This window comes from Glycine soja, chromosome 15 (genome assembly GCF_004193775.1).
Source record: "Glycine soja cultivar W05 chromosome 15, ASM419377v2, whole genome shotgun sequence".
NCBI classification, from domain to species: domain Eukaryota; kingdom Viridiplantae; phylum Streptophyta; class Magnoliopsida; order Fabales; family Fabaceae; genus Glycine; species Glycine soja.
Window position 1 is genome coordinate 8871206 of NC_041016.1, and position 22521 is coordinate 8893726.

General features: G+C 32.1%; 3 protein-coding genes and 1 long non-coding RNA gene across 6 annotated transcripts; all 4 read left to right on the forward strand.

Annotated features, from left to right (window-relative positions):
• Positions 1-1462: 1462 nt before the first annotated feature.
• On the forward strand, positions 1463-4611 carry LOC114386818. 3 transcript variants are annotated; one of them, XM_028346873.1, is made up of 4 exons: positions 1463-2052; positions 2562-3011; positions 3476-3788; positions 4419-4611. In XM_028346873.1, exons 1-4 carry the CDS (start codon positions 1642-1644, stop codon positions 4517-4519), a joined length of 1275 nt encoding a protein of 424 aa, XP_028202674.1. In that variant the 5' UTR covers positions 1463-1641; the 3' UTR covers positions 4520-4611. The 3 variants fall into 3 exon arrangements, with proteins under 3 accessions (XP_028202674.1, XP_028202672.1, XP_028202673.1); XM_028346871.1 differs by lacking the exon at positions 4419-4611 and adding an exon at positions 3865-4283; XM_028346872.1 differs by lacking the exon at positions 4419-4611 and adding an exon at positions 3877-4330 and having other exon boundaries at positions 1464-2052.
• Positions 4612-5389: 778 nt separating this feature from the next.
• On the forward strand, positions 5390-6478 carry LOC114386913. Its single transcript, XR_003661200.1, has 2 exons — positions 5390-5501; positions 5877-6478. It is a non-coding gene; the product is annotated as an uncharacterized LOC114386913 (long non-coding RNA).
• A 5722-nt stretch (positions 6479-12200) lies between these two features.
• Positions 12201-16274, forward strand: LOC114387035 (EH domain-containing protein 1-like). Its single transcript, XM_028347137.1, has 15 exons — positions 12201-12364; positions 12449-12597; positions 12685-12742; positions 12863-12918; positions 13020-13059; positions 13164-13225; positions 13845-13958; positions 14113-14215; positions 14317-14366; positions 14564-14692; positions 14771-15022; positions 15111-15190; positions 15485-15611; positions 15772-15915; positions 15991-16274. Exons 1-15 carry the CDS (start codon positions 12295-12297, stop codon positions 16174-16176), a joined length of 1620 nt encoding a protein of 539 aa, XP_028202938.1. The 5' UTR covers positions 12201-12294; the 3' UTR covers positions 16177-16274.
• Positions 16275-18590: 2316 nt separating this feature from the next.
• LOC114387307 (tropinone reductase-like 3) lies at positions 18591-21343 on the forward strand. The gene is made up of 6 exons (XM_028347461.1): positions 18591-18852; positions 19396-19512; positions 20323-20457; positions 20574-20699; positions 20799-20900; positions 21040-21343. The coding sequence occupies exons 1-6, from the start codon at positions 18715-18717 to the stop codon at positions 21187-21189; spliced, it is 768 nt and encodes a 255-aa protein (XP_028203262.1). The 5' UTR covers positions 18591-18714; the 3' UTR covers positions 21190-21343.
• Positions 21344-22521: the final 1178 nt, after the last annotated feature.

Below are 22521 nucleotides of genomic sequence, written 5' to 3' on the forward strand. Positions count from 1 at the left end.
ATGTTTATAATAAAAATTTTATATTATTATTGTGATACAAGATTACTTTTAATTATAAATATAAAATGTAATTTATATATTCAAAAATATTTATTGATTACAAATTTTAATTTATCTACTATAATAATTTGGGTCTTACACAAACTAAAATACTAATTAACCAAAAAATGGAAAAACTAAAATCGCATGCAATTTAAATTAAAGAAGCTGAAAATAGGATTAAATCAATATTTATAAAGATACCTTATAAACTAACCGTGAAACAAAAGGACAGAGAAATTTGGCATTCAGTATTGACAAAGGGTTTCGTAAGCAACTGATCCACCAGTGCTAAAAAAAATAGCAATCTTGTTTGTAAAAATATTACCCAAATGGTTAGGTATGAGTTGTATAGCAAAGAAAGTTGTGAAAAGGATATGTTGTTGCAAATTAGTGTGTGGAGGTCCAAACTCCAATCTACAACCGCCCAAGTTAACAGATGTGAGCTGTTGATAGCTCTGATAAAAAAAGACCGAATCCGGAGATGGCTCCCGTGCTCCACGGACTAGTCATTACATGCCACTTTTCACGCGTTTGGGCCTGTCTTCTATTCTACTAGCCAAGTTCCTTGTACAAAACAACAATTGCTTTGTATTAATTAACCCAATAATTTCTAGAATTCTCTTCATATTCATTATTAAAAAATTAAGTAAAAATTGATTGTTTAGCTTAAAATGAGCAATTAAAATAACTTCAAACCAAACTTAATTATTCAGTCATAACTCATGGTTGTGCACTTTTAACTGAAGTTTCATTTCAGATAGATTTTGTTCCCAGTTTTCAAATTCATCCCTCTCTATCTTTGTTTTTGTTTATTTTAATAATGAACTGATTTAAAGTCAAACATTTATGTTACAAGTAGTTCAATTGTGTGTTAGATACGAAGGTCGGGTAAAATGGGCAAATTTGATTTTGATATAGTAATTACTTATAATGTGTAATCTTAAAGTGTTGACTGTTATGATTCTTAACTACTAAGTAGACCCGATTGATTTCTACATTACACATATTTAAATTCAGATTCTTAATTTACAAAAAAAAAAAAAAAAAAAAAATACTCCCTTCTTATAAATTTTGGTTGGAATCCCTCCCAAACCACCGAATAATTTCTATCAGAAAACATACTAATTGATTTTCTAAAACAAGGCCGAAACTCTTTTGACCTCTCCTAGATTGCCTGAGTTGGCGAATCCATTTGGATTGAATAGCATTTCTTATCCAGGAAGACGACGTGGTCATGGCAAACTGTGATTTGACATAGGAGAATTATTAAAATATAATGGCAACTATGGTGTGATTAAACTAATGGGAATTGTTAAGTTGACGTGAGGCTAAAGCTACAAAAATTTTCTGTAAGAGTCCATCCTAAACCTTTAACTAATATGAAATATTTAAAAGAGGAGGGGCATTACATTATTGCAGTTTATACTTTAAAAGACAAGCAAAGAGTGATGAGAAAGCGACAGCAACATTCATTCACATCTAAATCCCTCACACTTCCAGATTCTAATTGCCAAGACAATCACATTCACACCCTCTTGGATCCTATAGTTTCATGTGTTCCTAGGCCCCTAGAAATTAAAAGTGCATGCCTAGATTGCCATGGAAGATGCAAGAGGGAGTAGTCTCCTACTACCAAAGAACATGGAGGAGCACAACCCAACACATGATCATGGAACAACAGAACTGAGGAACTTCAGATCATACCTGAGATGGGTTTACGTGGATCACTCCAACGTGTGCAAAGCGGGTCTCTCATGGTCCGTGTTCTTCACTTTAGCCTTTGTTGTACCAACACTCTCACACTTCCTACTTGATTGTCCCACCTGCGACCGTGATCATAGTCGACCATACCACATACCCGTGCAGATTTCTCTCTCCGTCTTTGCCGCTCTCTCTTTCATCAGTATTTCTTCGTGGGATCGTAGGTATGGCTTCAGAAAGTTTCTCTTCCTTGATAAATTAGGTGATGAAAGCCTCAAGATTCAACGAGGGTACTCAGAACAGATGCAGGTTTGTGAACTGTTCTCTTTCCTTTTGTTTCTTTTTCCTGTTTTATTTGGTATGAGTTCTATAATCTGCCATTCAATTTTTCTTCTTTCAGTAGGAAAAAGTAACATAGTACTACTTTTTAATACTTTTGGTACAACACAATGCTCTTTTGTTTGCAGTAATTAGTTGCCATATCCACTGAGAAATTGGCATGCAAATAGCAATTTTGAAATTGTACGATCTGCATTTAAAATAGGGAACACGATCATGGTCTTTTGGCAATTACTTTTCTGATGTGTTTGTTTCCATCCTCTTATTCTTCAGAACTGTGGCAATTATGTGGTCAACATTCAATAATCTGTTTGTTAAAACCACTAGTCGGAGAATTAATGGAAAAAATCAAGTTCGACATTAACTAGAGATGAGTTAGGCCAAAATAGAAGAACAAATTTAACTCACATAATCACATTATTATTGATTATTCAAACTGTTTATGCAGGGAACAAAATAACTTAGTCTCTATTATGCAGGGAACCATGAAGCTCATCTTGCGTTGGGGGCTTCCCTGTTTCATAGCAGAATGTGGCTACAAGATATGGTGGTACGTCTCGGGAGCATCACAAATACCACATTATGGTAATATATACGTGAGCAGCATCATTCTGTGCACATTGGACCTATGTTCTTGGCTGTATAGAACCTCCATTTTCTTCCTGGTGTGTGTTCTCTTTCGACTTATCTGCTACTTGCAAATACTTAGACTAGATGAGTTTGCTCGAGTTTTTCAGCGAGAAACTGAGGTGGGGTCAATCTTGTTGGAGTACCTAAGAATGAGAAGGAATCTTCGGATCATAAGCCATCGTTTCCGAGGTTTCATTCTAGCTTCTCTGCTTTTGGTGACAGCAAGCCAACTCATTTTTCTGCTTATGGTTACAAAACCTTATGCTGATGTTGATATCCTCAAGGCTGGAGAGCTTGCGGTAAAGCTTTTCTCCTCCATTTATAACAACTTCAGTGAACAGATTAGTTATGTACTTATTTAACATTATGTCACAAACAGATAATTAATAAGCTCCCTTCCAAAACTTTAAACAAGTTAAAAGCATCGGTCTAAAATAAACTATTTTTTTTTATAAACTCAGAATTTAATAAGAATGCTATGACACTAGAGATTTTTTTTACTTTGTTATCCAATTAAAGATTCTCATGTATAATAACTTTGTTGAATTTTATAATAATTATCTTAAAAGTTATGTAAACAAAGGTTTATGTTTAATTGGTAGTTTATACTGACAATACATAATTTTAATACTCAAAAGATCTTCAATTTTCTTCTTAAGGATTCTTAATAAATTGAGAATTCTACTGCGCATTTGTTCAAAATGTTTAACATGTTTTAAGCATTATGCAAATAGAATGTAATAGGTGGAGTTTAATGTTGCAGTTAGTCTCCATCACCCTGGTGAGTGGACTTTTAATACTCTTGCGAGGCGCAACCAAGATCACACATAAAGCACACTCCATTACAGGCCTTGCTGCTAAGTGGCACATATGTGCTACCATAAACTCGTTTGACAACATTGAAGGAGAGACACCAACAACTGCAAATGCAATTTCAGCCCAAGCTATTGCTGCCAATATTAGTTGGGGATCGGATGATGATGAGGTAGGAGATGAGGAGGATGAGTTGGACAATACCAAACTGTTACTGCCAATTTACACCCAAACTATCTCATTCCATAAGAGGCAGGCTCTAGGTAAATGGGAATTTTTTTAGTGGTATTTTACTTGTCAAATAATTAGTCCATTTTTGTTTCGTCATGAGTTATCTAGCTATTGATGCAGTGACATACTTGGAGAACAATAGAGCAGGAATCACAGTGTTTGGGTTCATGCTTGACAGAACTTGGCTTCACTCCATTTTTGGCATTCAATTGGCTCTTTGCCTTTGGCTACTTAACAAGACAGTTGGTGTATAGAGACAGAAAGGAACTGCTGTGTCCTCCTATCTTGTTTATTATATATTTTGAATATTCACCAGTTGATTTTGGTTTTGTTATGATCTACAAATATCACTTTGTTGGGATCTTTTTGACTAATTAACAGACAAAGGGCTTGGAGTGTGTTGTGTGTGGGATCCCAAGCCCACCACAATTCCAACTAATAGGCCATTTAATTTTTAACTTTGAATGGTGATTAGTCCAAAGCTCATGGAATAAAAAAAAATAAAGAAAAATTAACTTCTCAGTTGATGTGTGATTTGTGGATGTGGATCCTTTCCAACAGTTTTTTTTCCTCAGTTTTTCTCCATCATCTCAATTTCTCTCTAATTATTCTCTTTCTTTCCGTCATGTACTCATGTATTCTTAATATTTTTTATGCTGCAGAAGCAGCACGGTTGGATAGAATCCAATTTGGTGATATATACGATGGAAAATTGTTTAAGATAAATCAAATATTCAGTTATCTACAAATTTGGCTTTTGTAAATATAAAAGATTTGTACAGCTTTCGTTTCCTTTATTAGTTTATTTGTTCAACATTTCCTTTTATAAAGGAGATCTCATAGGGCAACCTCAGTATATATATTTTGCTCTTTTCTGTATATAAAAGTAGAGGAATATTAGTAATACTTTATTTCCAACAATCTCCCGTAATTGACTGACTTTTTTTTTTAATTATCAATTTTGATGAATTTCATATCTAAATCACGAGAAAATCAATAAATAATACTAAGTGCGATCCACTAAAACCAATGATTTTTATCAAATTTCAATCAATCACATGTAGAGTGTTGAAAAAATAGTGTCAAAAAGAGTATCAACAGCATTTCTCTAAAAGTATTCTCTTTGAAGCCTTTTAAGAAAATAGCTGAAAAAATAAAAAACAAAAAAGCTGCTTCTCCAGTGCAGCTGCAAGATACTAAGATAGTGTATGATGAGATTTGAGGGTAAATAGTTGAACAATTTAAATACATAAATATTTAAAATAAAATAAAATAAAAAAGAAATTCCCCGTGGTGTTACTAGGAGAATCTCTTATAGGCGGAAATGAGATTATGACAGGGACAATATTGCAGCGGAGAGCAGAACAAAACTTGAGCCAAGCCAATTATTTTAATCATGTCCTGCCGTTTAAAATGCTAAACAAAAAGAAAGCGACTTACATTTTGGTACGCAACATATTCAAAGAAGCTTTGTAACTATCGATTTATTTTTTGGGGCGGCGTGGCCCCTGATTCATAGGGTCAAACTATTTCATTCCGTGTATTGCTAAGTTATTAATTTTAATAATCATTCCTCGGAGACTAGTTCTACTGTCTTAATTATAAAGGGCTTTGTTTTTGCAGAAATACGCAAACCATATATTTAGCTCTACTGTTAAGCTTACATCCTATCAGAGAGGCACAGAGAGAGGTCAAAGATCCTTGTGCCCCGGATTCTGTACCATAAGAAACTCTTCAAAATGGCTGTAAGCTTTCATACTATATTAACTATTATCTAATAACCATTTCTTGTTTGTGTTGGTGGCTATCAATCATTTCCTAATTATTTTACTATCAATAGGTTAATTTTATTTTCCTACTTGATGGCAAACTAAAGTATCAATTTCATAAATGATCAAAAAGTATCAATTTCATCAAATCACCTACATTTATATCCTCCACCTTAATTTTACTGATTTTCAATTATTAAATAGAATTGTCATATTAACCACTGATAACTCTGAGATTTGAGCTACATTGATCGTTATTTTTGGTTAATAATAATAATAGTTTCTTCACTTTAGTATTATTTTTAATGAAATTACGAAAAAATTAACATCTGTGTAATTTTTTATTATCAGAAGTCAAAAGAAGAAGAATTGAAGTGTTTTAGAGGAAAATTGACAAAATAATGTGGAAGAAAAAGAATTGAAGAAGAGTCGGAAGAATTAGACAATTTGCTCAACGTGCAATCCAGGCTTAGCGTGCAACTCTCGCTTAACGGGCAATTCCAGACTTAGCACGAAGTATCACTCAGCGCATGCTCTTGCTCAACATAGGCCAAGCTTAGCACGAGAAGATCCACGAGGAAAAGCCTAGTGCACGCTTAACGCGCAGAATGCGCACTCAGTGTGAAGTCAGCGTGAAAAGTAAATTACCCTAAGCCTATAAAAGGAGTAGGAAGCAGAAGAAAAAGGCGCACCTAGTCTCAGAGCTCTTCAGTGTAAAAATCCAAAGCTTGAGTCTCTCCCTTAGGGGAAACTCTCTTTCCTTAGTCATTCCCTCTTTTCTTATTACTAGTCATCCAACCCTTTCTTTCATTAGCCTTTGAAGTGTAAAGTCTCTCATGGTTATGAGAGGCTAAACCTCATCTGTTGTGTTGGAGCCTAGTAGTTAGTGCCCTTGTAATGTAACTGTTCTTCTTATCTATTAATGCAATTTCAATTTTTATTGTTCCCCTCTACATTTCATTGTTATTATGTGGTTTGGTCATTCATACATCTTTATGTTTAATGTTGTTTATGATTTCATCTTTGTAAAGGGATTTGGGAGAGAAAATACATAAATTAGACTCTTCATCGTGAGAGATTAGGAAAGAGCATATTAGTAGATGTGGATGGAAATTAGGAAAACATTTAATAGAGAAAACCATTAATATTACATCAAGGATAGTTAGGCATGCTAGGTCCCAACATAATTGCATTGTGATATCATGTTCTACATCATCTTTGTTCTCATCTTGTTTATGTTATTCTTGTCTTGATAAATTTAATTCCTTTCCTTTATTTCTATTGTACTCCCTCTTCTATTGCTTACAAATTTGGTATTTATCAACGTAAGAACAAACAAAGTTTTTGTGGATTTGACACTCGGTTTTCTGTTTTAATCTTTACTATTTGTGATAAAATTGGTACACTTGTCAATTTGTTAACAACCACAATTTTATCTTGTCATATTAATTCTTACGAGTTTACAAATTCACTAACCTTTTACAAGTTGACTAATATGCAAACTCTTTGCATATTAACTGCATGAATTTTTAGATAGTAATATGAAAATAAGTCGTTTTTATATTGCTACCTAAATTTTTTTTGTCAAATATCTACTTGAAAAAAAAATTCAGTTTCATTTTATTACTTGTCATTAGTCGTCTTCCATCAAGTGATGACACCTCATCATCAACATGTTAGTGTCAATGAGGTGTTTGTAACAAGGCGTGATGATATGACATTTCATCTGTCATGTTATCAATTAACGAAAAATGACTAACACCAATAAAATAAAACTGAAAAAAAAAATTGGTGTTTGGTTGAACAAAAATAAATGTTAAATAATAATTTAAAAAAGAGTTATATTTTAAGTATGAAAAATTTAATTAAACATTTACTTTATTATATTATTAAAATATTTAATTTATATATTATTTATAAGTATTTTATTATTATTTTTATATGAAATAAAATCATCCAAAGAAAACATTTATTTTGCGTGAAACTTGCTTTTGGCAAAACCAACAAACAAATAAGCTTTGATCGTGATAATTTATACATATATCTTATAATAAATCTCTTGCCAATGGTTCATGATGGCTTTTTTAACGGATGGGATATATCTTTTTTTCCATTTTCTATTTAAGAATCGACGACTTATCAATTACAAATTATAATATTTATTACGATTTATTATTTTATTTTATTTTTATATTTTTTAACTAAAATTGTAAATTTTTTTATAATTTTTTTTTCAAATTATTAAATAAAATTAGTAACGAGTAAAATTAAAAATATTTATTTAGTAATTAAATAAATAAAATTAATTTTTAAAAAAATTGAAAGAAAAAAAAAAGAAAATACAAATAAATAAAAAATTCTAAAACAAAAAACTTTAAAAGTAAAAAAAATGACTTCTTAAAACATAAAAAAGAAATTAGGACTTCAAAATAGTAAGATAAAAAAAACATATATAACTTTAAAGTTAGTCATAGATAAAAAAAATTAAATTAAAGTTATAAATTTTTTTACCACAGTGAGTAAAAAAAAATAATAAGTCTTTTAACATTCTGATCACGTTCTTTTAACATTCTGATCACGTTCCCAAGTTTGGCAACTGGGACCCCGACAACGTTCCGTACACTGCATATTTTGAGCATGCACGAAGAGAAAAGTCTGGGATCATGATAAATCCTAATGACCCAATGGAAAATCCAGGGGCTTTGAACACGTTCATGCTGATGAAGTGATGATGGCTTTGTCATGGCTATTCCCACAGCGGATATTCTTTGGAAAATGGAAGCCATGTGCGTCCCAGGAGCAGGGGAAGTAATGGTGGCCTCACAGTCACAGCAGAGTTTGGCAGTGAACAGAGTCATTTTGATCACTCTGTGACCCACAGAAGCCCCCAATCAGATCACCAGAGGAACATGTCCAAAGGAGGAAGCAGCACTAAGAGCTTCTCTTCGTCAAGTCATAATACACACAGGAGTACAAACTCTTCCTTTAATGACCACGCAGTAATTTTCCTTTAACATTTGGTTCTGTTTGTTGCATTCATAATCGATTATAGGGAAACTACTGTCAATTATCATCCTTGTTGGTGAGTATTTGGTGTAATTTTGAGTTTAAAATTTATTTTGAATATATTTTTACATATTTATTTTCACATTAAAAAAGAATTTATGATTTATTTTAAATTCTTAATTGATTATAATAACTTTTAGGTTAGATTCAAAATTTTATATTAAATTTTATTCTTAATTTAATTTTATAGTAAATATATCTAAATATAAATCATATCACTTTAAAATTAATTTTATCAATATTCATCCAAACACACACTTAATTAAAAATATATGAGACATATTAAAGTTTAAAAGTATATTTTTTAATTATCAACTTATTTCTTTCATCTCCATTCATTCAACCCAAATTTTATAGTATATTTCTTTTCAATTTCCCTGGTATTGAATCTGTTATTCCTGACATACAATTGACACAGGTGTTACCATTTTCTTACCATTTTTACTCAAAAGGAGAGAGAGAATATATTCAATTTTGTTAAATACTAGGAAGACAGTTTTATTATACAATTTTTTGAAAGGCTTATCACACTTTTTTTAACATACTTATTAGGTCTCATTTATTATTTAATGATTTTCTTTTTAATTTTTATAATTTTTAATAAATTTTAACCTATGATAAAGTTTGCATTACAAAAATAAGTGTTAAAGAGGATTTTGTTATCACTCTTCCATTTTTAGTTTGTTTCCTTCAATTTAAGGGTATTGAGTGAAATTAGTCTTTTTATATCACTTTATTTTATTTATTTCTCTACATTGTTTTCTTCATCTTGGTCTTCCATGGTGATCAAATTTATGGACTGCATGGGGGCAGAACCATCGAGCAACTGCGATACCCAAATTTGGTATTTGGGATGTCACAAACCCAAAGTTAGGAGAGGGTTATACTGCTATTTTAAGCAAAATAAAAGAAGAGAGGGAAATTAAGTCTAGCCACGTCGACAGCATAAGCTCTCCACCACTGAACAATTCAAATATTAAGAATCAATATGGTGAATCTTCCTCCTGGGTTGGCTAAGGTGATGCTATGTGTGTTCTCCACACACACACTTGTTCAGTAAAATAAAATTATAAATTAATTTTGATATATTATAAGTGTAAATTTATGGTGCCACGGCTATGATGATTTAATTTATTTCATCCATCTACTCAAGGTGTTGATTTCCTATTCCACTGCTAATCTGGTGGATATTTTCATAATTTCATGCAGTACTGTTGCTGTTGTTTCCAAGCCAAAGCAAATGAGCGTGGAATCTAATGTGAAATTTGAACAGAAAGTAGATCTTATATGTGTCATTTACTTTGCCCCGCTAATGTTTCAATTTATTTGGGATATTTATAGTATATTCTTCACAACTATTTCAGTTTGATTTATTTGAGGGTTTATCATTTGAATGTATATAATCAAAAGGGTCTAATTAATTTGATTGAGTAAGGTGAATGAATTATTTTAAAAAATTTCAAATAAAAAAATGAGTATTGTTATTTGTTGTAATTTGTTATATAAAATTGTATCTAAAATTCTGGTCAAGCTTAATGTTTGCCAAACTTTAGCACTTTTGTAGGGTTTTAGGGCTTTTCATCAGCTCTGATAAATCTGTCATATACTCAGCAGGTATTAGGCCTCATGAACTTTCTCATATTCAGCAACTTACTGGATTTAGCTTGGGTGACTTCCCTTTCAGATACTTGGGTGTTCCCCTTTTATCATCTAGATTAAATGTATGTCATTATGCTCCCTTGCTTTCCAAGATTACTGGCCTGATTCAGGGATGGAGCAAAAAGTCTTTATCTTATGCAGGTAAGTTAGAGTTGATCAGAGCGGTTATTCAAGGAATTGTGAATTTCTGGATGGGGATTTTTCCTTTGCCGCAATCTGTTCTGGACCGGATAAACGCTTCGTGCCGTAATTTTCTGTGGGGCAAAGCGGATATTGGCAAAAACAAGCCCTTGGTTGCTTGGCCAGTAGTTTGTTCTCGGAAAAAAGAAGGGGGTTTAGGCCTTTTTAATTTCAAGGACTGGAACCTTGCGCTTCTTTCCCATATCCTGTGGGACTTTCATTGTAAGAAAGATTCTCTATGGGTTTGGTGGATTCACCATTACTATTTCAGAGGGAGCGATGTGTGGAATTATAATACTTCTTCATCAGATTCAGTTTTGATAAAGAAAATCATTCAAATAAGGGACTTTATTATCTCTAAAGAGTTAAGTACGGAAGAGGCCAAAAAGAGGATTCAATCTTGGAGCACCAATGAACAATTGCTTGTTGGCAAAGTCTATGAATACATTAGAGGTGTCAATCCTATTGTTAGTTGGTGTTCTGTTATATGGAACCCAGCAATCCCCCCTAAGATGTCTTTCATTTTGTGGCTTGTTAAAAGGAATCGGCTTACTCTTGACAAAGTTGCTTTTTTGAACAAGGGTTCCCTGTGCCCTTTATATTCAAATGAGCATGAGTCAAATGCTCATTTGTTCTTTTCTTGCAGGAAATCTCTCCAAGTTTGAGCTCACATTCGTGATTTGGCTCCTTTTCGCAAACGTTTCACTTCTTTACAGCGCATTACTGACTCTTTAATTAGGGACAGATCTACATCAGGTGTTCAAGGAAAATTACGTTGTCTAGCTATAGCAATTACAGTCTACTGCATTTGGCTGTCTAGGAACAAGCTGATTTTTGAAGATTATCAATTTTCTGTAATAGAGGTTATTAGGAAGATTAAGTTTCTTATGTATAGACAAGCGCATTTGTTTTAACATCTTGATATAGGTCTTCTTGTATTAGGAAGACTTTTGATTTTCTTTAACTACGGGGTATGCTCCGTTTATTATTGTATCGTTTTGGGTTTAATATAATTTACATTTTTTCCCAGAAACTAATATACTAAGGTTGTTTTAGGAAAAAAAATTAAACACGTGAAATTATATCGTGTTTGTATATATACAATATTTATATCAAGCATTTTTTATTGTGGATGATAAAAAAAATAATATTAGGAAATCAACTTCATAAAGTAAAAATAAAGAAAAAAAATAAAATGAAGATGAAAAATTGATTTGAGGAGAATGTATTTTTCTCCCAAATAGTGATTTGTATTATTTGTGTAAATAATTTTAGGATTGTATTATTTGGATAAGTTTTTAATTTTTTTGTATTATTGAGTGACAAATTCTGTTTTTTAACCCCAAAATAAAAAGTAATGCCGCCCTTTCTTTTTGAATTTGAAATGCATACTTTTGCTTATTCTTAATTCTTAATACTCCAAAAGTCCCAATTTTTATCTAATCTGATCTGATTTTTGTTAATATGTATATCATTAATCTTTAATCCATACAATATGATGACAAGAAACGATCGTTGGGGTGACTTGTGAGTGTGTTACATGTGGACGAAAACGGGCACGTAGCAATGGCGCCCAAATTCAAAAATTGGAAACGACAAAAACGGGAAAGGAGATATCCAATGCGGATCGATCCACACAAACATCCGGTGGATAAACGATCTAACGCTCTCACATGAACCACCATCACTTTGAGGGCCCCACAATAAAGCAAAATTAAATCATGACGATTATGATCATTGATCCACGCGTCAAAATCTGGCACGTGTGCCGAAATTATTTGAAAACTGATGAGAGCCCTCTCTGTCTCCGGCATTTGAATTCCAACACCGAGTTGAATCGCGAGAAGTAGTTCCGATTCCGAAGATGAAGACCGAATCGCGTTCGAAAGAAGAAACAAAAACGTATCAGGAATGGTTCGATTTGGCAGATTCAGGTTAGTTTTTAATAGTTTTTGCTCACTTCACAGTTTGAGATTGAAACGATTCGTTTTGACTTGGAATTTGGAATTGAACGGTAGATGGAGATGGACGAATCTCTGGAAACGATGCCACAAATTTCTTCGCTCTCTCCAACTTGTCGCGCTCTCAACTGAAGCAACTCTGGGCTCTAGCCGATGTCAAACGACAAGGGTTTTTGGGCTTCACGGAGTTTGTTACTGCAATGCAGGTTTCACATTTTAATCGTCGTTTTTTCATCTTGTCTCGTATACGATTCCCGCTGGCTTTTGAATTCGATTTTCGGTGTTATAAACAGTTGGTTTCGCTAGCACAAGCAGGGCACGAACTTAACTCAGATATCCTCAAAACGCAAAGTAAGTGTACTTTCATTCTTATCCCTCTTTTTTTAGAAATTGCGAAAATGAATTTTGAATATGGATGCTATATGAATGCGACACACGTGAATTCATCGCTCTATTTTTTATTAATTACAGTTGACAAGGAAAATATTAAACCTCCTGTATTGGACGGACTCGAAGCTTTAGTAGCAGTAAGTTGTGTTTTTCATCTCATCTTATGCTTTATTTATCGTGCAAATAGATTATGTTAATTAATTCTATTGATTCCTTTCCTGATTGTTCTTTTTCCCAGCAAAAGAGTTTAGCAATTAGTGCCCCGCCGGAAGTAAATGGTTAGATATGTAACTAATTATTTTTATTAATTAAACATATTCTTGTATTCTTTTAATTAATATTTGATTGGATTGGATTGGATTGTTTTACTGATAATATATAGGGACTCCTCAGCCTCAAGTATTTCCAACTAACAGGTGGTTTGGTTCAAAATCTTCAAAGAAAGTGAGTCCTGTTATTTATTCTCAGATCTAGAGTCTGTCTTGATTTTCATGAAATTCAAATTTCCATGCTATGAATTTCATTTTGTTCATTTAGTTTTTGCCTTGTTGGTGCTGTATATTCATTATTTTGCAGATGAATTAATCATTTCTTTTTATCTGATCATCTGATTCTTGTGTGTTTGAGAGTTGAGACTTGAGAGATCCTTGAAGCATATCTGCCAATAATGCTCACTTGAATGAGTGATTGAGAGTTTAAGCAAAACAATTGACATAAGGGGTTGTGGGGAGCAAAGGTGCAATTATACTTCAATCTTCACATGATCGATTTTATGGTGCAAAGGGGCTAGGTGAATGTTGTCAATTCTGTCCACATTTTTATTGGGAAATGCAGTATTTTTCCTCATTTGTGTGGATTATCACGAGAGATAGATGTATCATTTATTAAATATTTGTAGTTCCTGTCTTCTCCCATTTTCATTACTTTGAAGAGTCAAATCATATTAGAGACAATTTAGAATGTATTTTTGTTACCGTTTATTCTCAAATTACTGCATGTAGTCTTCCTTAATTTTATTTTGTTGCTAGATATTTTCTAATCATAAATAGTTGCTTTTTCCTAGTTGTCTCTCAATTCAGTTACATCAATCATCGATGGCTTAAAGAGATTGTATATCGAGAGGTTAAAGCCCTTGGAAGTCGCTTATCAATATAATGATTTTGTGTCTCCATTGTTGGTAAGTTGCGTTTTGCACCCAATGTATAAATAAAAGATACTAAATTTTGTTAACTGTGTTTGTGAGAGCATGGTACCGGCTCTACTTAGCAGGTCTTATTCGCATAAATATGATGATATTAACTTCAAGAATATTTTGGTTTCATCCCTTTCAGACCAACACTGATTTTGATGCTAAACCAATGGTCATGCTTCTTGGTCAATATTCAACAGGAAAAACTACATTTATAAAACATTTGTTAAAATGTGATTATCCAGGTAGGTTAAGTTCTTGACTATCTACTCATTTACATTGTAGTAATTTCTTCATTCATAAAATTGATGACCGGATTGATTCATGATGCTAACTCTTTGTGTAGGAGCACACGTCGGACCAGAACCTACCACTGATAGATTTGTTGTTGTCATGGTATAAGAAGTTTCATTCCTGTTCTAGTATTGCTGTATTGCCTCTGGAAGTCAATAAAATCCAAATAGAAAAGTATTTATGTGTGATAAATAGTTGAAATCATGATGTTATTGTTACCATTTTTTTTCTTTCTAAATTCTGTCAATTTGTGTTCTGATCGTGCTCATGGTGCTTGCTGCAAAACTCTTTTTATTTAGTCTGGACCTGATGAGAGAAGTATTCCTGGAAATACTATTGCTGTTGATGCTGACATGCCTTTTGGTGGCCTGACAACATTTGGAGGTTCATTTTTATCAAAGTTCCAATGCTCTCAGATGCCACACCCTGTGAGTTTTATTTATATTTCCAAGTCCAATGATTTTGTCATTATTTGTTCTTGAACTTGAAGCAATTCTTTCTTTCAGTTGTTAGATGAAGTAACATTTGTGGACACTCCTGGTGTCCTATCTGGAGAGAAACAAAGGACTCAAAGAAGCTATGATTTCACTGGTGTTGTATCTTGGTTTGCTGCAAAATGTGATCTCATTCTTCTCCTATTTGATCCTCATAAACTAGACATCAGTGATGAGTTTAAACGTGTAATCGCATGTCTACGTGGTAACGATGACAAGATACGAGTGGTTTTGAACAAGGCAGACCAAGTTAATACTCAACAAGTAAGACAACATCAACATAGGTTACCTGGTTTATCATATTTATTATCTAACTTTTTATCTACTTACATGCCTAATTATAATATTGTAGCTTATGAGAGTTTATGGAGCATTGATGTGGTCACTGGGTAAAGTTCTAAATACTCCTGAAGTTACACGTGTATACATAGGGTAAGTTTTTTGTTATCTTTCAAATATGTCTAACGTTCCACGGCTTTGCTTACAAGTATTGAAAAATTGAACCATTCTTTCAAATTTATATTGTCTTGGAGTAGTTTTGCAGATTTTGTTTAGCCAGAGTTTTAGCAAACATTTGATCTCGCTGTTTTAGTCGAAAATTGCATTAAATGCATAGTATCTTTTGGTGATATTCACATTGTTTCACTTTATATTATTAGATAGCTTCTGCAGTGAATTTGATATTCTTTTGATTATAAGTATATTTTCCTTTGCTTGACTTCACAGCTCATTTAATGATAAGCCTATGGATGAAGGCTTCGTCAGTCCATTAGGACAGGATCTCTTTGAGAAGGAACAGAATAATCTGCTTGCTGATTTGATGGATATTCCCAAGAAGGCATGCGATCGTCGGGTATGGTCAATAATTTCATATTATTTGTGTGGCCTGGTGGTGAAAATTGAATTAGTTTTATGTAGATGGCAGACCACTGAATTAGTTGTATCTCGTGTCAGCTCCTATATTTTAGTTTCCTGTTTCAAACATTAGTCATTGGAAATTTGGAATGGTGCAGATCAATGAATTTGTCAAACGTGCAAGATCTGCTAAAATTCATGCATATATAATTAGTCACCTTAAGAAGGAGATGCCTGCTATAATGGGTAAAGCCAAGGCTCAACAAAGACTTCTTGATAATCTTGAGGAAGAATTTGCAAAGGTCTTTCCTCCTTCCCTTCCTCTTACTTTGGTTGCTTAATTTCCAGGTACTTACCATTTATGATTTTGCAAACAGGTCCAAAGGGAGTTTCATCTACCAGCCGGTGATTTTCCCAACGTTGAACACTTCAGAGAAGTTCTAAGTGGTTATAGCATTGACAAATTTGAGAAACTAAAGCCCAAAATGATTCAAGCAGTAGATGACATGCTTGGGTATGAAATACCAGAGCTATTGAAGAAATTCAGAAATCCTTACGATTAAAATAAAAAATGTTGTCATTTTTTTATGTATGTTTCACCAAGTTTGAGATCTTAATGTTTAAGTTCATTATTAATGGATTGTGGATGGTTTCATTTTCAGTGTCTAATTTCCTATTTTGTTCATATAATGGTAACCATTTGTAGAAAAAGAAAGAAAATACTCCTGCCCTTATTGTTTGCCTTACAATGAGGGGGCAGGCACCATTGGAAAATGCTGTTACAGTGAAGGCACTAAGCACATCAAACATTTCTAATGCTCTCGTGAGTTAGTGGGGATTGTGGGTCAACCGTGTTGGTAGATTGTGAATGTGGTGCTGACGTGTATTGGAATTGAGGTGGGCTCTCCAGAGTCCTAATTCGTGAAATTGTATTTGAAATCTAATTAGCTTTTATAAAAACAGGTGGTATCAAACAAAAGTCATTTATTTTCATTATAATATATATGATATAAAGGATGACCACATCCTTCATATTTTCGAAGGTACCGTATATCAAAACATGTACATTGGAGATCACGGTAAAATATAGAAAAAGGCAAGATTGGATAGTAACCTTGTTGGCTAAAAAAAGGATTTTCCAAATATAGTTTTTTTATCTGTTTGATAAATTATTTATTGATCTGTTCCAAATATAGTACTTGCCTGATAATAGGAATTTCTTTTTATTACTATTAAACGAGATTTTCCAAAATGAGATTATGTTTCCGAATATGAAAAAAAGTTTAGATTGGGGTAATTGCCAGTAATAAACTGAGTATTGCGGGTAGAGTTCCGATTGGCATTTCAGTATGCCTAACTTTTCACTCTTATCTTTATTTAAGTGTTTTTTCTTAACAAAATTCAAAATCATTATGTTTATTCATATTATTTTGGCTTTGAATGTAATTTTGATTATTCTATTTTATTCAATCCGTAATTTTGATCCATTTATTTTACTCAATTCATAATTTTGAATCATCTATTTTAAAATTGAGACATTTTGTCCTCTTTTTTTAAAAAAAAAAATCTGCATTTTGATCCCCTTATTTCAAATACAAACATTTGATTTTATATTTTAGAAAATAAGTAATTTTAGTCTTCATATTTTAAAAAATCAATAATTTTAGTTTAATCTTTAATTTGACCTATGTTTTGTTTCTTTAATTTCTTGCATTCTAATTAATTAAATTATTTCTTGAAGGTACCTTAAATGCATATGTTGGATTTGTGGTTAATTAGACCAAAAGAAAAAAATAAAGCATTAATAAAATTGAGAATTTGACCAAAATTATGAATTTTTTAAAATAAAGGGATTAAAATTATGAATTTTTTAAAATAAAAGGATTAAAATTATGGATTTTTTAAAATAAAAAGACTAAATGTCTCTATTTTGAAATTGAAGAATTAAAATCTCATATTTTTTTAAAATAAAAGAATCAAAATCACAAAATGAACAAAATAGGAGGAACAAAATTACATTTAAGCCTAATTTTTTTGTTCTAAAACTGTATGAAATACTAAAATGATAAATAAATTAATAATATTTTTTTGGTACAAAAATAAATAAAATTTGATTTTTATTTTCATGAATAAAATAATTTATAATTGTTATAGAATAATCTAAATAAAGTGTTTTCAATAACATCTCAAATAAAGGAATATGGTAATTTATTAATATATTATAAAACATTAGAATAATATATTAATGCAAATTTGATAATAAAAAATAAAAATACAAACATATTTAAAAGAAGTCAATTTGTAGTCAAATAAATTCAATTTAAGTAAATAAATTAAAAGGGCAAGAAGAAGAGATAAGATAATTTAATCTTTCTTTATTATTTTCTATATAAAGTTAAAACAAAAAGTTTAGACACTAGTTAATTTTCATCATGAAGTTGTAAGATAACAATTGTAATAGAATTCTATACCTATAAGTTCATAACCGTGCTTTATATATCATTTAGGAAAAACGTTTTTAACATTCATATTTACTTATTTTTTGAGGGAAACATTCATATTTACTTATTTACACTTTTTCATAGTTAATTACAACTTTAATTAAATAGATTTTTTATATTATTTCTAACTTTTTAACAGTTCTATTTGACTATTTACAAATTTATTTTTTATATTTTTATTAATACATATAAAGCCATAATTTATCATATTGTTGTTATGTAAAGTAAGTTTTGCAATATAAGTAATTAAATATAATAGTTATTTATTAGAGATGTTATTAACCTTTTTCCTGAATCAAATTATGTTATCATAATTATAGATATTTTCTATTCATATTTTCAAACTTTAGTTCTACACAGTCGCCGTTGCTTTACATATGATGGAACTGAAGCACCTTCGTCGTTTAGCAAATGGAACAGTAATGTTTACTGTACATTATGGCCTGTTATTGATGACTGATGAAGAACAAAAAATGGTGGAGGAGCCGTGGATTGAATGGACATGACCTGTATCTCAGTTTCCTACAACTATAAAGACATGATAGCATAGTTCCAATTCACAATTCACAACATTAGTCAAGTGTTTCTGTTTCTGTTTTAATGGAGATAACCAAACTTGGCAAGAGATTTCAAGGTAAGGTAGCTATTGTGACAGCTTCCACCCTTGGAATTGGCTTTAGCATAGCAGAGAGGCTTGGCTTGGAGGGTGCATCTGTTGTCATCTCTTCTCGCAAACAGGTTAATTAATTGATGGGTGTCTGCCCTTCAATTTCCCATTTTCCACACCCTTTTCTTTTTCTTGTCAAGCTTAAATCAATTAATCAAGGGCAGAATATTTTTTTCTTTCTTGTTTTAAGTTGATTTTTTTTTGTTCTGTTTGGTAGTTTAATTTAGTTTGGTGTGTTAGATTCATCTCTTGTTGGCACTTGGCTACTCTTGCAACTTTGATTTGTGTCCAACTCAATTCCAAAAGTTATCTGGTTAATGAAATGATTATTGCTCTCATTTATATATACTACTTTAATCATATCACTAGTCCGTGTGGAATCTCCAGTAGCCACCCCTTTGAAAGTCCTGTATAGTTGGATCAGAGGAGTTATTTTATTTAATAGCTCCATATTGTCTTGGAAGAAAGGAGAGGAAAACGGTGATGATTGGTGATAAAAGAGCATTTTGTTAAAAAGAAAGACTTATTTTTATGATTTTAATGTGTTTTGCTTTTGACACTTCTTACAGATATTTGTTCATTACTGGATTATTTTATTTGTCTAATTACTGCAGCAAAATGTTGATGAGGCTGCTGGTAAACTGAGAGCTAAAGGAATCGAAGTATTGGCGGTTGTTTGCCACGTTTCAAATGCCCAACAAAGGAAAAATTTGATAGACAAAACTTTACAGGTGGGGTTTCAGACATTCTTTGGATACACTTGTGAGTTTTTATTGGTTTTGAAACCATCTTATCCAAGCTCAATACAAGTCTCCTGAAGATTTCATCCTGCAAGCCTGAGAAGTTCAATCCTTGTTTTTGTTCATTTATCATTCGGCTACCGAAACTCTTCTGTTACTGCTATCTGACCACTGATGAGTCATTTTTCTATTAGTCTAAAGTCTGTTTCGATAAACTCTAGAGAGAAAAAAAATGTAATAAGTCTCTCTCATAAATTAAAATTAACATATATTTATAAGTTAAAATTAACTTTAGAGAGAAATTAAATGAAAAAACTTAAATAAAAGTTGAAGTACATGAGTTGATTTTAACTTAACAGAAAATTTTAATTTATTTTATCTTATTTTCTTTTGTGTCAGTGTTCGTAAAGTTTATCCAAACATATCCTAAATCTAATTAGCTCCATTTTGATTTGTTATCTTCATCTGGTGGCTAGATAGGGAATTTAGCTGGGTTTTCTTGGGTCCAGGGTATTGGTTGGTGGTGTTCTATTACAAGTCACGTTTTGCAAATTCTTTAATGGTGTTCTAGTGTTCTAAAGATGTGGTTAACATTCTGGTTTGCTGGTGTCACGAGAGATTCTCACTGGACCTTTGTAAAAGTTTGGTATTTCTCACTTTTTTGTAGTAAACATTAAACAAGTGTTGCCTGAGAGAATTTGTAAAGTTCCATATCAAGAAAGACAAACACACAATTTTTTCTCATGACAAGGTCATGCAAAAATCTAACGTAAAATGACCAATTCCCTGGTTTTGCTACAGAAGTATGGAAAGATAGATGTTGTTGTGTCCAATGCTGCCGTACATCCTTCTGTAGATCCCATTTTGCAAACACAAGAATCGATCCTTGACAAGTTGTGGGAGATAAATGTCAAATCCACTATACTTCTTCTCAAGGTAACTAACTTACTAACATGGCCAAAGCCAAAAGAAGAAATGAACAAATGCAATATATGTTTCAGCATATTCTCTTAATGCAACTCCATGTGTTATCCACTTCTTTTGTTATACAGGATGCAGCTCCTCACTTGAAGAAGGGTTCTTCTGTTGTTCTCATTGCCTCACTTGTTGCTTATAATCCACCACCTACTATGGCTATGTATGGAGTGACCAAAACAGCAGTTCTTGGACTTACCAAAGTAAGTATTCGGCTTGCATTTGTTCCTTCAAAAACTCTAAAACTATCTTATAATATGTACTTTTTTATCTGCTTGCTTTTTTAATTCGTTGTGTTGTAGGCTATGGCTAGTGAAATGGGCCCTAATACTCGGGTGAATTGTGTTGTTCCTGGGATTGTGCCAACTCATTTTGTTGCACTTTATACCTCAAATGATGCTACAGTGAGCTTCTATTGTCCCAAATAGAGTTTTTCGTTTAAACTATTAACAATGTTGTGTTGCCTTAAGTCTGCTGGTTGTATCAACTTAACCATCAATATCAATAGTAATTTGAATGGATTTTCTTGGTGTTGTACGGCAGAGAGAGGAACTTGAAAGAAAGGCATTGCTTGGAAGGCTTGGTACAACTGAAGACATGGCTGCTGCGACAGCGTTTTTGGCGTCTGATGATGCTTCTTACATAACAGGAGAAAATCTAGTGGTTTCTGGGGGAATGCCTTCTAGGTTGTAGCTTCCAGTTTCTTCTTCTGGTGGTTGAATGGTGGGCCTACCCCCCAAAACGTTTTGTTTCCTGACTCATCTGATGCCATTCAATATAGAGTGGTGCTTCATGTACCTGGTACTATTGGTAAATAAAATAAAAATGAAGGAAAATAAAATACGAAGAAGATGCACAATCTTGAATTAAATAACAAAATAACAGTAGCAAAATAAATTTAATTGACAACACATAAATAATGCATTATAACATACAATAAGCACAAGAAAAAAAAATAGGGAAAGAAAAATATAGTTTGAGTTGAAGCGCGTAAACGCTATCCTTAGAGAGAAAACGCCCCCACTTCACGGGTAAGAAATTTAATTGCGCTCCTCTCCCAAGATACGACAACTCGTTGGTTTAGTTCTGTTATCTTTTTAGAAAGGAAGGAAGAGAATATATAGACACAGGTCACCTTAAGCAACAAACAAAATATGACCGTTGGAAACACAAATATAGTTGTCAAAACATTTTATTTTATTAAAACAAAAATTAGTTGATTCATTAAAACAAAATCTTAAGAAAATCTAAAATAAATATTTTATTTTATAAAATAAAATTAATATATATTTATAAATTTTAAATTAAAACACAAATATTTACCCACAGGTACCCGGAATGTTCAATTCGTAATGTAATTTTACATTAAACATTCGTTGATGTAATGGGTGTCAGGAGAAACATTTGAAGGTGACTAAGTTTTAGTCTTAAATATATTGCAATTTGCACCCATTGAGAAAAATAAATATGCAGCATCCATGTGGACTTTTTTTTTTATCAACTAAATGTATTTGAGTCCACAAACATTGGAGTTTCACTTTATTGAAAGGAAAATGATAATCAGCACTCAAAAATATACTATATACGAATCCACACAAATTTTAAGCGGCGTGAATTTATTGGAGATAGTTTTCATTCTCTTTCCTAACTGAATGATTATGTAATATTTTGATTGGCTATTTTTAGATTCTAGTGAATTCCTATTGATAATTTTCCTACTAAATATCATCCCTCGTTTATAATGGAGTGATGACTATAGGTATACATGTAGTGACAATTTAAAGTAATTAAGATAAGTAATTAGTGTTTCTCTAAAGAAATCATTCACCACCAGTTAGAAATCCTTGTAAAGGAAAGAGAAGAAGTACCTCAAATCAAATAGGAGTCATGTGAACGGATAATATTCCCAAACAGAAAATGTACAAGACAAAAGAATGTGAGAATGTCTCTTTATGAAATAGCGTTTATTACTCATTTTTTAAATATGTAACTTAAGTTTGTAGCAAGATCTATATATACTGTAAC